At 39.8% G+C, this 15,774-nt stretch overlaps 1 protein-coding gene across 9 annotated transcripts; it reads right to left on the reverse strand.

Annotated features, from left to right (window-relative positions):
- Positions 1–835: 835 nt before the first annotated feature.
- Positions 836–14,836, reverse strand: LOC127472936 (carbohydrate sulfotransferase 9-like). 9 transcript variants are annotated; one of them, XR_007905212.1, is made up of 6 exons: positions 14,431–14,836; positions 8,212–8,484; positions 6,754–6,877; positions 5,345–5,492; positions 1,869–4,921; positions 836–1,684 (listed from the first exon to the last, which is right to left on the reverse strand). XR_007905212.1 is itself a non-coding variant. In XM_051791884.1 (6 exons), exons 4-6 carry the CDS (start codon positions 5,436–5,438, stop codon positions 1,933–1,935), a joined length of 852 nt encoding a protein of 283 aa, XP_051647844.1. In that variant the 5' UTR covers positions 5,439–5,492; positions 6,754–6,877; positions 8,212–8,484; positions 14,431–14,836; the 3' UTR covers positions 836–1,932. The 9 variants fall into 9 exon arrangements, 8 of the variants coding, with proteins under 8 accessions (XP_051647844.1, XP_051647839.1, XP_051647838.1 ...); XM_051791884.1 differs by having other exon boundaries at positions 836–2,087; positions 4,319–4,921; XM_051791879.1 differs by having other exon boundaries at positions 836–4,921; positions 14,522–14,836.
- Between the last annotated feature and the right edge of the window lie 938 nt (positions 14,837–15,774).

Here is a 15,774-nt window from a genome sequence, read left to right on the forward strand (position 1 = left end):
AATCATATCAGGCCTACAGCACAGTCACAGAGCATTAGTGTCTTTTTCTTTTCCTGTCTCCTTTTGGTTGTCTATCTCTACGACAGACAAGTCAAGAAAACTGGAGACCATAGAGCTAAAAGCTTTTGACTTATTAACACTGAATGCAGAAATGGAATCACCTTCTAGTTGTGAGCAACTGCTGTGGAAGAGCAAATGCTCAAAATTTCATTGCTCACACCTTTTATTCTGTTCAGAGCTGTCCTGCTTTGGGAAGTTCTCTGAACAAGAAACCACTAATCACAGTTTACCTTTTAAGACTCACATTCAAAACTGCGTGAAAAATTATGACTGTTTACAGGTACAATCATCATTTTTAAGTAGAGGAAATACCTGCTTCAAGGAGCAACTGGTGACATGGTCTCCATTGCTGACATACACTGATCAACTGTCAGATCTTCTATACTTTCATGAAGAAAGTATGATGTCAGGTTTGTGGATACCTATCCTAAGAGTGTGTGTGAGGATTTCCATAAGAATGGGAAAAGTCTCTCTTATTTTCTCACTACTGACAGATTTGTAGGAAAGATACAAGATTGACCTTGCAAGATTTCTTGTTTCTCTTCCTTTTTCCACTTACTTCCATTCCAGCTGGAGCACACATTAGTGTTTGCTAATTCTTTCTATTCTTTAAAAGTCCTGTAATACAGATTTATATCAATGTCGCAAAGCAGAGCTAAGTGGCTTTGTATTTATTGTTGTCTAATAGTGTGTGGCCTATGTTATGATTTGATAGAACAACTTTGAGATGGGTTTGTTTTTAAACAGATGTTATTGAGAAGGATGAACAAATAGATTAATGTGTTAACTCGCTACAGTTTATTAAGGTAATTAGCAATGAAATATAACAATAGTCATATCACAGGCATATAATAATAAATCTGAAGATGAATTATGGCACTCCCTACTCCTTCAAATCCACCCCAGGACCCCTGAACCTTTCCACGCTGCCTACACCCTTGCTCCCAACAGCAAGCACCCATTTTTCTCCCAGGAAAATATTACCCCGAGTTAGCATCCAAAGGAAAGAAGCTCCACTGGAGGTTCTTCTCTGGGCAAAAGCCAGGAAGGAGCCCAACTCAGTTTAGAGCCTTGTTCAGGGTAGTGCACTTCTAGGAAGACAGTACAGGAAATCTCTCTCCCAGGCCACAAAGAGACAGTCATGTTATAATTTTCATCATAAAGTTTACAGGTGTCTTGCAATTCTCATGGGCTGACTAGGACAATGTCCAGAGCCAACATCAATTTTTACTACATCACAAAATAAAAAATGCATTTTTTTCTATTTTCCGACAGATATCAACCCATTATTTTCATTTTGTTACTGTTGATAATCCACAATTTATACCATTCTTGTATGTTGCTGTTTCCTAAAACTGTTGTTAATATGTGCACACATGCACACACATGTCCTCTGCAGTTTTTTTTTTTTGTTCAGAGCCACACCTGCATTACAGCAGCCAGTGATTCAAGGCAATGTGCTACTTACAGTTTCCTATTGGCAAATGTCAAAACTCAAAGTCCCTTGTGAATAGTTACAGAGATTTTTCTGCTTCAATAGATACACTTTTGTTACTGACTAGCACTTGTGATGAATGAATTGGCCATCAGTTTTCTGTCACCGCTGTGGGAAGAATACGTGATCCTGTGTGAAAGAGGAAATAACAGAAAGCCACTCACATCTAACAGCAAGGAACTGGAGGGGGGGTGTTACTGCTAGAGTGCTGACAGCAAAGACACCTATCAAACTCTGTCGGTATAATTTCTTCAGAGTTTTCCTAGGCTGGCTGGTGGTTTCAGAAAACTAAAGTATTTTTAGATATACTTACAGCTTCAGATATACTTAGAGCTCTGGAGAGCTCTACCGTGTAGAAGTGAGTTATGAAGCAAATCTTATTCCCCTCTATCTCTGCATGATCTGTCAAAGAAAGCAGGAGAAGCATGTAGCTGGAGATGGTTCTGATTTAGGAAAAAGAGAGAGTCTGCATCCTTCTGCATAGCCTCAACTTTGATGGGAGTAATTTCCAGCTTCCTCTGCCTCAGCAAAACTAAAAAGTAAAAAAAAAAAAATCTACATGAACTACAGGGTTGCCAGAGTGTCATGAGTAATCCAGTAGTCAGGGGATACTAGGGCTGTGGGGACATCAGATATGGGGGTGGTGAGGCTAAGATCCAGAACCATGAATCATTCCTCATAAAATCATAGGCTATGTTTTAAAAAATAATTGTTCAGTGTTCTTGCTGGTCTTCTCACTTTGGATCTCTCCTTGTGCCAAATCTGCCCCCTTTATGAAATAGTTAGCAATGCAAGGCCTGCCAGATGTACTGAATGGTAGTCCTGGTTTGTGTACCACTGCCGTCAAGGAGGGATGCAGACAGCTTCTTTCTCTGACCATCACTGTCTCCAGCTGATGACTAATATATCACTGCACCTTCCTCTGAAGTAGATAACCCCTGCATCCCACTCCCTACACTGGGAGGTCTCTTCACAACCCTCAAAACTTAAATCCCACTGCATCTGTTTTTCACCGTCTCCTTTTCCCTCTCCTTTAGCCATGCTGCTTGCAGCAAAGGCTCTACAAATCAGTGTCTGCAGTGCAGATTAAGCAATTTTGTCCCTGTCCTTTTCTATGCAATGAAAAGTGAGAACTAACTTTGGGTCCAAGACTAGCCTGCCAGCCTTTGTACATTTGCAGATATAGCTGAGAGAAACTCAGCGCATTTGAGAGATTTTCAGGTTAGCTCCTGAGAGACTGACATCCCCTAAAGGTGGTACTAATAGTCACAATTAGTTTGTAAAACTTGTTACAATTAACATGGCCACAAAGTAACTTTGAATGTGACTAGGCAATAGATTTAAAACAAAAAGGGACAAATCTCATGCTTAATATAGTAGCAGTCATAGACTTCTCAGTGATCTAAAATGAAAGTCACCTAGGAATATAAGAAGTGGCTAATGGCTTGAGTTGCTTCTCTCATGTTTCATTGTTCCCCTCACCACAATTCCACAATTTATTTGCGCTCATTCTCCTGTGAAGTGAGAAAGGAACAGGTAGAACAAGCGCATTATCCAAGGTTACCCAGCTCTGCCTAAGCGCCATACTCAGGTAAGTTCCAAGGGCTCATGGGCTCCAACAGGCACAAATAGGAAAGCCCAGACATTGTCCCCACTGTGCTGACTGGGCAGTCACTTGACTGTGTGGTAAGTGCTCTTGGAGAATTAAATAAGAGTCACCTTTCCACTGAGATTTTAGATCCTGCACCACCCCATTTGTACAGTTTACAAGGTATCACTATTTCTTTTTTTAAAAAAGGTGCATTTTTCATACTTTCCCTCTAAAATCAGACCATAATGCTCACAAAAGTGGTGGAAAGATTTTGTAAAGTCACCATGAACACCAGATCTGCTCATAAGAAAATTTTTAAGAGCTATGATGGAAACTTTGTCTCGACTGCTGACAACTGTGCTGCTTGAGGGATGAGGCTGGTAGGCTGTGATGAGAGCATTGCTAGAGGGGAAGATAATCAGGTATTAGATTCTGTGTAATGCAGCTTCAAGTATCTGAAGTTATTTGCTCCTTTTTTACAGGATTCATGATTAAGCCTCTTGCAGACAAAGAGTGGTTTGACTCTCAAGCAGATTATTTATTACTTCTTATGTCTTTTTTCTAATAAAAAAATAATTTATATAAAAATGGTGTTCTAAAATATTCATTGTGAAAAACAACATTCTTCATCCTTCCCATGTCTCTTACCAATGGACCAAAAACTATCATTTATAAACAGTTTTCACAAATCAGATGTATGCCACTAATGATCAACAGGAAGACAATAATTTCATAGGTAAAGTACTATATGGTACAAGAGATCATGGCAGGGTTTTTTATAAGAGTGTTTAGAATGATAAACCGTATCTACAAATTTCAGGAAAATCTCAGCAGCAGTCAGTCACCAACCCACCTATCAAGCACTTGCGAGGACAAGTTCAGCCCATTTTTGTACAAAGGAAACTGTTCTTTGTTTAACCTACATTAGTCATTCAGGGAAAAATAATCCTCATATTTCATAGTATAGTTGAACAAAAAAAAATCCATTTGATACAATTTTTTGATCTTCTCAATTTGTTCTGAGGTCAATTGTCTGAGATACTCCAAGGTGATATCACCATTAGTTCGTTTCTCGGACCCATATCTCTTCAAGCTGGGATACTGCAGGCTCTCTGGTGCTCCAATGACCTTCAGAACATGCTCAGAGTCTAATGCAAGAGTTTCATACTTACCCAGAATATCATAGTGAATGTTGCAAGGATCACAGAGCAGAAACATTGGTTTCCAGTGAATGTCAAGAGTATTTGGTGGTTTTGCTATAATGAAGTTGACAAACTCCTGGAAACTCACTTTTTCAGGGGAATTTTTGTTTTTCCTGAACATTGCCCTAATCTCGTTAGCAACAGTGATACTGTAGAACGGCTCAGAATGCAGAAGTTTGTCTCTATAAGCTGAAACCAGCCGTTCCAAGGGATGTCTGGTGAACATCACTTTGGTGTAATTGTTTAGAAATTCCTTTTGTATGGCAGGAGGATAAGACACCAACTTTTTGATCAGTGATGTTTGGTGGATGTGGTCGTGCTCAATTTCAGAAGCTTCTGCATTCAAGTCTGCTTGGAGAAGAAAAATAGTTCTCTTCCAGTTGGAGCAGCCTACCTTGGGCACCTCACAGTAGATAAATTTATGCTTGTGCTCCACAAAGAGCTGGTTTGCAACATGAGAATCCAATTTACTTTTTAATTTATTAAGGTTGTTCTTCAGGCAGACAGAAGCCAGTGTGCTTTTGCGACCATTTTGAATCGCCACCCAATTTTCAGCAGGATTGGGAAAAGCACCTGCAATCAAGGAAGAAATTTAAACCATTTCAGTGAAATATGCTTGTTTGAGTCTCTTTATTTGTGATAATCATAGCACTGAATCTATCACCCTGCTTACAGAAACTAATGAAGATGCTAAAACCAATTTTTTGTTTACTGTCACTGGTCTCCCCATGGCAAACATGCAATAAACTACGCTACTTAGTGAAAAGTTTATTAAAATGAAAACTTTCAGCATGTTAGCACTATTAGTCTAAGCAAGTCTGATGCTCTAACATGATGTTTTTGTTGCTAAGATAGCTATTGCAGTGACAGGGCCTTGGATGTTTTCATAGTATTGTTTATCACTTAGGCTCCATAGTTACTTTCTAACACATTTGGCAAAGGTGTCTCTCGTTCTATAAAACATGAGGTCTTATTGTTGATAATTTCTTTACTCACCTGTTAGGGTTTTTTGTCTCTTACAGAAAAATCCAAAAAGAAATATCCCAAATATAAAATTTGGGAGAAGGAAAACTATCACTTTCTGGTTCATATTATTTTCACAAGAAGGAGTATGACGTGATCTCTAAAGTGGAAATCTGTCTTTCTGTCAACAAGGAAAGATGATACAAGTTAGACTTCATGTGACTGATATGACAAAGATAACATGTAATTCTCTTACAGATTTATGATAGCAGAAAGACCTTTCAAGCCTTATAAAAATAGGCTTTGTTAATAAGTAAAAATTCTCTTATGGAAGAAACTCACCATAATTATACTGTTAAATCAAACAGACAAATAATATGGCTATTTCATAATATTCCACAATTCACCCCTTTCTCAGAACAATGACATGTTTATGAGCAAATACTTCTCCCTTCTTCTCTTTTAAAGCTGTTGTTTAAAGCTGCCAAGCAGACTCTCTATTCTTTCACATTGGGTAACAATATCTTCATTTAGGATTACAGAGTCATACTTTTTTATAACCTTTAGAATCTGGGAATACAAAGTTCTCTATAACCTGTGACAGGCATATCTGCAAAACCTACAACACCTTCAGAATGAGTTTCTTTCCATCTATTGCCCTGAAGCTTTCCACTTTGTACAAATAAATCAATAATCACTGCAGGAGAAACTCGTCCCTATTCCTCCAGAGAATCCTAACAACTAACAATGGATGAATTCTCCCATTCCCTTTCTCCAAAGACAGTGCATCATATATGTGTTTGCTGCCATTGCTGCTGCAGCATAAGAGCCTCAAAATGGTTCATATGACAGGAAACATAGAGAAGCAGCAGAGAAAACTACAGAAAAGGTGTTTTTCTGTGTTCACAGATAAAAGGAGAGAAGGTAAAGGCAGTCCAATATGACATATTCCCTCTCCCGTGATCACTTATTCTGTTTCCTTGCACTTAATGGATAGAGACTAAGTCCTCTGTGCAATCTTACTCCGTTTCCCCCAGTAGAAAGCTCTTCATTAGTGTGTTTGTACTTGAAGTTGCAAAATTAAGTGCAAAGCAATAACTGCTGGCAAACGTGACATTCTCTTTCTGTCCCATAGAGTCTTCACCATCAAAAAAAGTCAAGCAACACTGTTTTCATTTTCTGCTTTTAAATTTTTCACCCTGAACCTGCTGGCAATAAAAACATCTTTGCTTGGATTTCTCGAGGATGCAACTTAATTTTTTTTCGAATTTCATATTTGTAACGTTTTTACAAGATACAATAGGATCATTTTGGAAGTTATTTGTGTGCCACCAATGTGTGGATGTACATAAACCCTAGCTGTCATAATGGCAACTGGATTCCTGTAAGTTCTCAGACAGCAGTAGAGTCAACACTACTTAAATTGCTGAAATTGTACTTACACACAAGGCTTCTTCGTTTCAGGGCTGACAGGTGATCATAACACACATCTATACCAGAATATCTGCAGACTTCTACAGTTAACAGCATTACTGATAACTAAATCTCTCTTAGTGTAGGCATGACCTGAGGAATGGAGGGGGATGAATGTTCATTATCTCTATATTAAAAATGTATTTGTATTTACATTAAACTGTTACAATACTTATTCAAATTAATGCAGTATTCTTACACATAATGGCACTTAGCCAATATTGTTTCATTTTCCTGGCTGCATAAGACCATGGTAAGGGCTACAAGAAAAATTATGGGAAGATCTTCCTTTAACCTTTTCTTCACTGCACATCAATTCTCACTTCACAGTGAGATCCATTGAGTCCTAATGCATCAGGGGCTGTTTACAAAACCAAAGTCAGTCAGATTGTTCATTGATCTCATGAGGTCCAAGATTGAGTGTTTCCTTTTTGTTCTTTTTCAGAAGCGTTTTAAAGACACAATTTCACACTGTAGCAATTAAAACAAATATGACACTACATAATTCGGTATAGGGACTCCTTGTTAGAGTATGCTTAGATGAGATTGGGTTTCATTCACTTTAAATGCTATCACCTCAGAGAAGTAATTGTTATCATACCTGTCTCAGGAGTCAGAAAATGAACTGGATTAATTTTTCCCTAATTAGATACTTGTATCATATGTATTTGTTAATTACACTACCGGTAGGGAATATAAGGTCTGCTATAAGACATATTTCATGTTGAAACATGTTAATGAGTCACAAGAGGGAAATAGGAGAGACTTACTTTCTTGGGGGAAAGAACCCATTTAGGAGATTGTATTGGGTCTGGCTGAGCTGGAGTTCATTTCCCCACAGTAGCCCTCACAGTGCTGTGCTTTGCTTTGGTAGCTAGAAGGGTGTTGATAACACGCTGGTGTTCTGGCTACTGCTGAGCACAGCACCAGCACTGTAACATTCCTTCCTCAATCAAGGGCAAGATCCTGGGAGGGGACCCAAGTAGGCCAGCTGACCCAAACTGAACAAAGGGATATTCCATAGTGTGTGACCTCAGATATAAAAGCTGAGGCAAGGAGCAGGAAGGCAGGCATTCATTGTCTCCAGTGGCTGCCTGCGGAGGAACTGTCACGTGTGCTGAAGCCCTGCTGCTCAAGAGTGGCTGGACATCACTGCTCATGGGCAGTAGAGAATAAACTCTGCTATCTTTTGCTTTGCTTTGCTTTTGTGCAAGCAAGCTTCTGCTTTGTTTTTGCTTTAAATAAACTGCCTTATCCCAACCCACAAGTTGTTTTCCACCTTACTCTCTCCCCTGTCTGGCTGGAAAGGGGAGTGATAGAGTGGCTGGGTGGGCACCTGGCATCCAGCCAAGGTCAACCCACCACAGAGTTGGTTAAACTCCTCTTCTAAGACTTACGTTTATTTGTGGAAACAAGAGAATCTTTACCTTCATTCAGTATGGTCAGACCGTAAGGATGGCTAGAATGAGCTTCGAGATGACAGGTGAAGTCTGTCTGGACTCCTTAGAAAACTTCAAAGTGCAGGCTGGTGGTAAGAGCTAACACTGCCCTCAACAAGTGAGATGAGCATGCCAATTCAGTAAAGCTACCTTACGATGAAGTCCGAAGGCTTCTTCAGAAGACGTTTTCTGATGGGAGAACCCAGTATGGAGTTCTGAGTAATGCAAGGTTTCCAATGACGAAAATCACCTAAGAGAAACCTGAGGAATAGGAGGAAAGAAAACTCTGAGAGCCATTTTGTCAGAAGAGGGACAAGTCACATGGAAATTTAAAAGGAGGGAAAAAAATCCAAAACAAAAAGCACTTTTGTCAGTAGGTGTCAGTGTCAGTAAATCAGATGAACTATTCCTTCGATCTATTGTCTTTTCAAGATGCTTTTAGTTGTGTTTGCTATCTTAGATGTAATGAGTTAATATTTCTATTTGCATTTTACCTCATCCTACCTTGAATTAAGTGTGATTTTAGGTAACTTCAAGGCATTCCTAAGTCAAGGAGTGGTGAGTCTATTAACATAACAACTCCATACTACATAGACTAATTCTGCTGTAACCAAAGGGCAGCAGTATGGGCTTCCATAGGCAAAATACAAAGACAGTATAATAAGACTTAAAAAAAAACCAACAGAAACCTCTTCTAGTGAAAAGTAACAAAACAAGGAGACTTTGTCTAACTGTCTCTTTGGAACTAACATAACCCCAGAGGAAAAAATACTAAAAACTAAATATAAGGCATTAATCTGCTTTGTTCTTGTTACACATAGTTGGGTGGGTGGGTGTGGACTATTGAAGAAGGAAATGCCAATATTCTCATGCATGTGCAAGATAGGGAAAAAGGCCTGAAGCCTGAATTCCAGTTTTCTTTGCACTGCTGATAATTCTACCATCTCCCTCTACTATTCCATTGTTAAGATTCTTATCTTCCTAATATACACACTCCTTGTGATAAAACCAAAAAATTTGTATCCTGTTGTTCGTATCTTTGTTCTCAAGTTTGCTGACCATAAAATATTCTTTCCATCTTTCTGTTTACTTCAAGACATTTCTGACAAATCTCTGCTTTTAATTACTTTCGACATCTCCCTTTTCTATATGCTACACTGGGTATGGAGGAGTGGCTAGCAACCTACTCGCATATCCCCTGTATGTCAGGCTAGACGGTTTGACTCAGAAGAGCTCTCTGTCTCAATGAGGAGATTGTACTTTTCCAGGGGCCTCACAAAATTGTCATGTGCTGCAGTTACTGGATATTTTTTTCTGTTACATTGCTTTCTCTTGGTTCATTTGGCTCATACTTGATTTACATTTGTGATATCAGAACTTCTGCAATAACCCCACACATTTGTTACCGGGCTGGACTTTAACTGTTTGACCATTTGTAGCTACATCATAACCACTCACATTTATCCAACCACCAGCTTTGGCTTTGGAATGGGTTCCTTTTCCCCTGATCAAAACAAGGCCTGATATAGCACCTTTAGTACTCTCAATTAGGAAATATTTAGACAGTCCAAAAGTGGTAAATGATAAAGTTATTTAATTATGAAGTCATGTGAGTACACAACCTAGCACTTCACACTCAGATTGAAGTTCTTCCTTCTGTCATAAAGATTTATTCCTAGAACAGGCAACAAAGAATAGACTGCATTGCCTTGAACAGGTATCCCTGATACTTTGTTCTGTCCTTGACCTGCTGAAACAAAGATTCATAATACAGCATTCTCTAATCCTTCTCCTGGAACTGCTGAACCATTGCAATTGAAAAATCTGCAGTATTTAAAGAAATATTAAATAAAAAAAGCAGACTGAAAAAACAATATTTTGATACTTTTATAAATGATAAGAAGTATTATAGCTGGAAGTATTGAATATTATTAAATCTTAATGTATGGCCCCTATTACCCAAGTACAGAAACATATGCACACATGTGTGTGTACATATATATACACAAGCATGTGTAGTTCAGAACCATTAATATCAGTTACACTGGCATATTATTTGCTCAAAGTAAACTAACTAAGTTGGTTGATAAGGATTTAAAATCTCCGGATGATAAATTTACAAAGGTGTGTCTCAAGCTAATTTTTCACAGACAGACCTTGGTCAGAGCTGAGCATGTGGGGTGATCCTCTGCACCCTACTTGATGATAAGTGGGACTTCTCAGATTAAAAGAATGAAATTACAACAATACTTATTTATGTTCCTGATACATTTGAAGCCAGAAGTAAAAAAAGGTACCAGTAGGGCAACTCAGTGGAAGGCAGGGAAAACCTCTGGAAATAGATAACATTCTCAGTTGCTGAGCCCCATTCTGTACTTAAGCCCTGTTAATCCCTTCAAAAAGACGATTGCAAACACATACATACTGATATGTACATGGGTACATAGAAGGTGAGGAGGGGATGACGTGTAGAAACCCCCCAGGAACAGCCATAATATAAAATGAACAGGAAAAACAAGCTCTGCTGGATGCAGTTCTGAGTGTGCTGTTGCATCAGGGTGAATTACAAGAGCAAGACCCTTGCTCAACCAAATCTGCATCGCCCTTGTTTCTGTACAATTTGTGATGGATAGATAGGAGGGAGGAAGACCCCAGAAACTTAGCAGCCAGGCTGGCTTGGTCCATGAAGCGGAAAATCACTAATGGATTATGAACCTCAAGCAGGTTGCAGACAGCCAAGAGTTAGAAGAACCCTTATCAACATTTCGTCAGCAAGAGACAGGGTCTGACATCATCTCATTTGCAGTAAAGGCTAAAAGTTGTTAGGTGAGAAAAGATGCAAGCTTAAACAACATATGAGCTTGGCTGGGGGCTACTGAGTAAAAGATTGACAAAAGTTTCCTATGGAATAGCACACTTAGAGCACTGAGGTGGGTACAAAGTCACAATTTCCATTACAGGGCACAAGCTAAAACTCTTGTTCTCTGCAGTGGTCATCTCAGCCCTCCATTACTGCATCAGATTTCTTTCTGGTCTCAGCAACTATAGTGCTACCTTCCTCATTGTCATCATTAATCTGCTTGTTATTCTCATTACACCACATCTTATGCCTGTCTTTTAGCTTCTTCTCTATTTCATTCCATATCATCTCCTCGTCTTGCCTTCCAAGATTTTTCTTTATCTACAATTTCTCATGCAGTGTTAAAAGCTCAACTTTACCTTCTCATCAGTCTTACTGCTAGTCCCTTCTACCATTAGTCCCTGTTAACAAACAAATAGCTCCTACTTTCTCCTCTGCTGCCCTTGCATTTTGGACAAAGTTTATGAAGCACCTATAGAACTACTACATTTTTCACCTAAAATCACTCCTTAAAATCTTCCTTTTCAGGGATGCCAACACCAGTTAGGATGCCAGTGTACTAAAACTGTTACCAACCAGCCCACAAAGGAGCAAGAGAAAGGAAGAGTCAATTTGGGTATGAAAAGAACCAAAGTGAGGAAAAAAAAAGGGAAAAGGCAGCACCAAGTCTGACAGAAAAGCTCCGAGAGAGAGACAGGAAGCAGCAACCAGAAGAAAAGTGGCAGAGTTGGGGCCAAGGGAAATAGAAAGGCTGTGTAGCTGGCTCTGAAAACATTGTGGAAAAGGGAGGTTGAGATTCGGACTGAAAAAGACACAAAGTATAATACAGTGAAGTGAAGGTGGAGAAGAATAAATTCAAAGAAATAAGTATACAAAGGAATATGCAAATTATCCAATAAATTACCACAGTCATTTAAAGAGGAATGAGATTATATACACTGCAGTCATTCATACACTGGAACCCAATCCTTACTATGTGATCAAACTTGTCTCTCTTTTTCTTCCTGTATCTGTAGTCAGAAAGGTCAAGGATTTTTGATTTCCTAAATATGGACAGGTTCAGTGCAGAGACCCAGCTGGGCCCTGGGAAGCTGGAGACCAGACCTGCTGCAGCATAGCTTGGGCAGGGACTGATGGCCTCAGGAGGCTGACATGGGGCCATGGGCTGTGGGCAGGGTGGGGACAGCCCCAGGGGACTGGGCAGCGCCCTGTTAGTGATTTTGGGGTCTGACATCTGGTAATGGGCTGTGAGGCTTTTTTATCTAAAACTTAATTCAGAATCCCATGCACGTATCAACTGCCAATTAAATCACTGCAAAACCAATCATAGGACAGCAAACGTCACCACTTTCTTTTAGGGAATCTAGATGACCCTCAAAGACTTGGAAAGGAGGAAGAAAGGAAGAAAAAGGAGTAGGGAAGAAAAGTTTAGAATGATGCACACTGGCCACAGCCACAGTAGCAACGAATAATTTCCTTCCAGGCTTGTTTCATGAGAGGTGGGCCTTACAAAATCCTTCTGCTTTTCTCATGTATATAACTAATTCTCTGCCTTTTCATATGTCTTACTGTACCCTCTGACATTTCTCTTCTCAGTTACTGTCAGTAATAGCAGTGTTTTACTTCTGATTCAAGTCTACCCACCTTGTTTCAGCCCTAGATCCTCTTTGTCCCCTCCTGCTTTTCACCTCCCTGTGTAAACTTGATTCATTCATTCCTACCATTGCACACCGAATAGCAAAGCTTCAACTGTCATGTAACAGTCCTGGCTGCTTAGCACACAGCCCCCAGGCAACCTCTCAGCTCCTGTTCACCTCATATCCTTGTATCCTTTCCACTAGTACCCCTCAACAATAACTGATGACAGCTATGATCACTCTTTCTCTTTTTACACTCCAGTGATTACAAAATGTTTCTGCTTAAATTATTTTCCTTTTTGGTCCTATTTCCTCCAGCTTCTTCTGTCATTCTAGTCCAGATTTTGAACCTAATTTTCACAATCCAACAATGTTTTTGTCCAAAACCATACCTTTACTCTCATTCCCCCTTTGCTCTTCCTTTTTTATACTCCTCCAAAGACTCCTTTGTAGGAATCAGGTGCAAGCCCTTATTCCAGTGATTTGGTGTCTGCTCTTTTACAGAAATAACCTCTTTGCCTGAAACATCCTGACACTTACTGACAAACTGTTTGTATACCTTCTTCTCTCTTCCTACATGAACCTAGGCCTATTTTTCCTTTCCTTTTTGCTCTCCACTGTATTACAGGGCAAGCTCTTCAGCAGAAGTGTTATGTTTAAAGTCTGTTTTTAGGAAACATGTTTTTATGAAACATGTTTTTACATCATGCTATGGCACATGCAGTATCAAACATTAAGAAGTTTGGAGACGGTAGGATTAAAGCGGTGAGCTAAATCATAGAGCATTAAATGAAGTATCTGCTGGCTTTTGGCAAAACAGTCTTGAAACTAAAGACCTGACATTTAAGAGTATTTGACGTTACAATACACTGTAAGCTCAAAATAGTCTTGATGATGCAGTTACAGACAGAAATGCTCAAAAGATCTGCAAATCTGAGGCTGTTTCCAGAGCCTGTTGAAGTACCCAAAAAATGGAGAATGGATAGTCAGTGAGTCTCTGTGGGTGCCCCACATGGGATTGTTACAGCACACAAAGAACACAAAGACTCATCCTAAAACTTCTTGCCTGATTCATTGCACACCTTCCCTCATCTGTTGTAGATAGTGGGGATCCTACTGCACAGACCTTGAGCGTCTCAAGAGCATAGTCATCCTGTGAACTGTGTCAGATTGCATGGAGCATCTTGTTTCTTTAAAAACCTAGTGTTACAAAGCTACTGAAAAATGTATTCATGTGGTATCATAACAACATGCACAAAAATCATTGTTAGTGGTGAATCATTCAGCTCCCTTGACCAACCTTATGATATCCACTCTAACAGAATAACTGATAGCAGGTTGCTATCTTCTGAACAAAGCCAGCATCAACAGTGACAAGACCCAGTCTTACCTGCTAGCAGCAACAAAACAGCAAGATGTAGGATGCCATTCCTGACACTGAAGGACAATGGTCCCTAGCCCAGCTTGTCCTTGCCTTCCCTGCTCCCACCATCAGCAGGGACTGCCCAGAATCTTCCACTCCTGTTACCCTCAATTCCACCTCCTTGCACTCCTCAGCCCAGGAGCACTCCAACACTTTTTCACTCCTGCTGAACATATATTTGCACCAGAGCTTTTCCCTTAGCCCATCTCAGCTGTGACCCCTTCTTCCCCAGTCCCTGCTTCCACTTCTCAGGCAAAATTTTAACACAGTCTCCAGCAAATCCTCACCTCACTTCCAAAAGCCTTCCTCATATCATCCCCAGGCAGCTTGCCCAGCAAATCCCATTTTCCAGCTTCCCAAACACCCATTAGATCTCACCCTGATTCTGCTGTTCCGTCTTCTTCATGCACAAGCCAGCTCCTTGCTGGCTCCCACTGCCAGACTCCTCCCTCAGTCTCCTCAGTCAGCCTCACAGCCCCCTACGCCAACCACACTTCCGAGTCCGGCTCATCAGAACTGTCTCTCCTTCTACTTCCAAGCTTCCCACGCAGCCCCACTGCTTCTCGCTCTCACTTCTCTACTCAGCTAGTTCCAGGCTCTGCATTTCAGGTCCTATAGCTATTTTGGTATCTCCCAAACTAAACTGACACATTTTTCTTTTCTTTCCCTCCCACATCAATTTTCACACTGCTCGTCAAGGCACAGTTTCTTCCTGCTGATTTTGTTCTCTGAATCTAGTTTGCCAGTGATCCTCAACAATTTTCCCTCAAATGTCTTGCTCATGTATGCCTTGCTGTTTAAAAAGGATAGTTTACTCTCTTGTGCAATCTCAGTCCAGCAGAGGTTTCACTGAGAATGTACAGGAGGAAGCCTCCTAACCTCATTTTTCAAATGCTTATTTCAAAGCCTGTAATGTACCTGAACTTCTTAGAAGAAAGGTCACTGGAACCAGTTAAGATGAGAAAAAAGAGCACAGATTCCCTGTATAAAAATCTATAAACTATTTTTGCTCAAAGGTTTTCAAAAATATCCTGAGGCAGATATCTAACCTGAAAAATTTCTGCTGAAATGCTTGAAATATGACAAAATCCTATATAGCTGCAAACTGTATGGAAATTAGAAGAGTCAAGATGCATATCACCCTTAACAAAGCCAGAAAGTGAATGAAAGCCTTTGCCACTTCATTTCAGGCACCAGAATCCTTGTAGCATCAACTTCTTTACTGATGAAAGCTATTGCAATGAGTAAGACTGCCAAAAAATCCTCTATAGATTGATTTCATCATGGTGTGATTTCAAAAGCTAAACAATGTCTCAGCTTATTTCTTGAAAGATTTTATGAAATTTCTAAGTATATAAATAAAAAATCTTCCCAACAATCAACTCTGACAAAGAAATCTCTCTTTGCAGAGATTTGCCTACACTTAGAAAATCACAGTGACATGAAAAGGTACTAACAATCCAATTTTACTCACCAATCAGACACCCTCAGTGGAGATTTTCCCATCCCTCTGAGTGATGGTAAATAGGAAATAAAGATTCAGACAAAGAAAGATCAGTCCAGAGAGACACATTATTTCAATTTTATGTGTAGGTCTGCAAAGGAAATAGGGGAAAGGTTTTGTCTTCTCC

Source organism: Manacus candei, unplaced genomic scaffold, assembly GCF_025592945.1.
Source record: "Manacus candei isolate 608988 ecotype Guabito, Panama unplaced genomic scaffold, ASM2559294v1 h1tg000033l, whole genome shotgun sequence".
Classification (NCBI taxonomy): Eukaryota; Metazoa; Chordata; class Aves; order Passeriformes; family Pipridae; genus Manacus; species Manacus candei.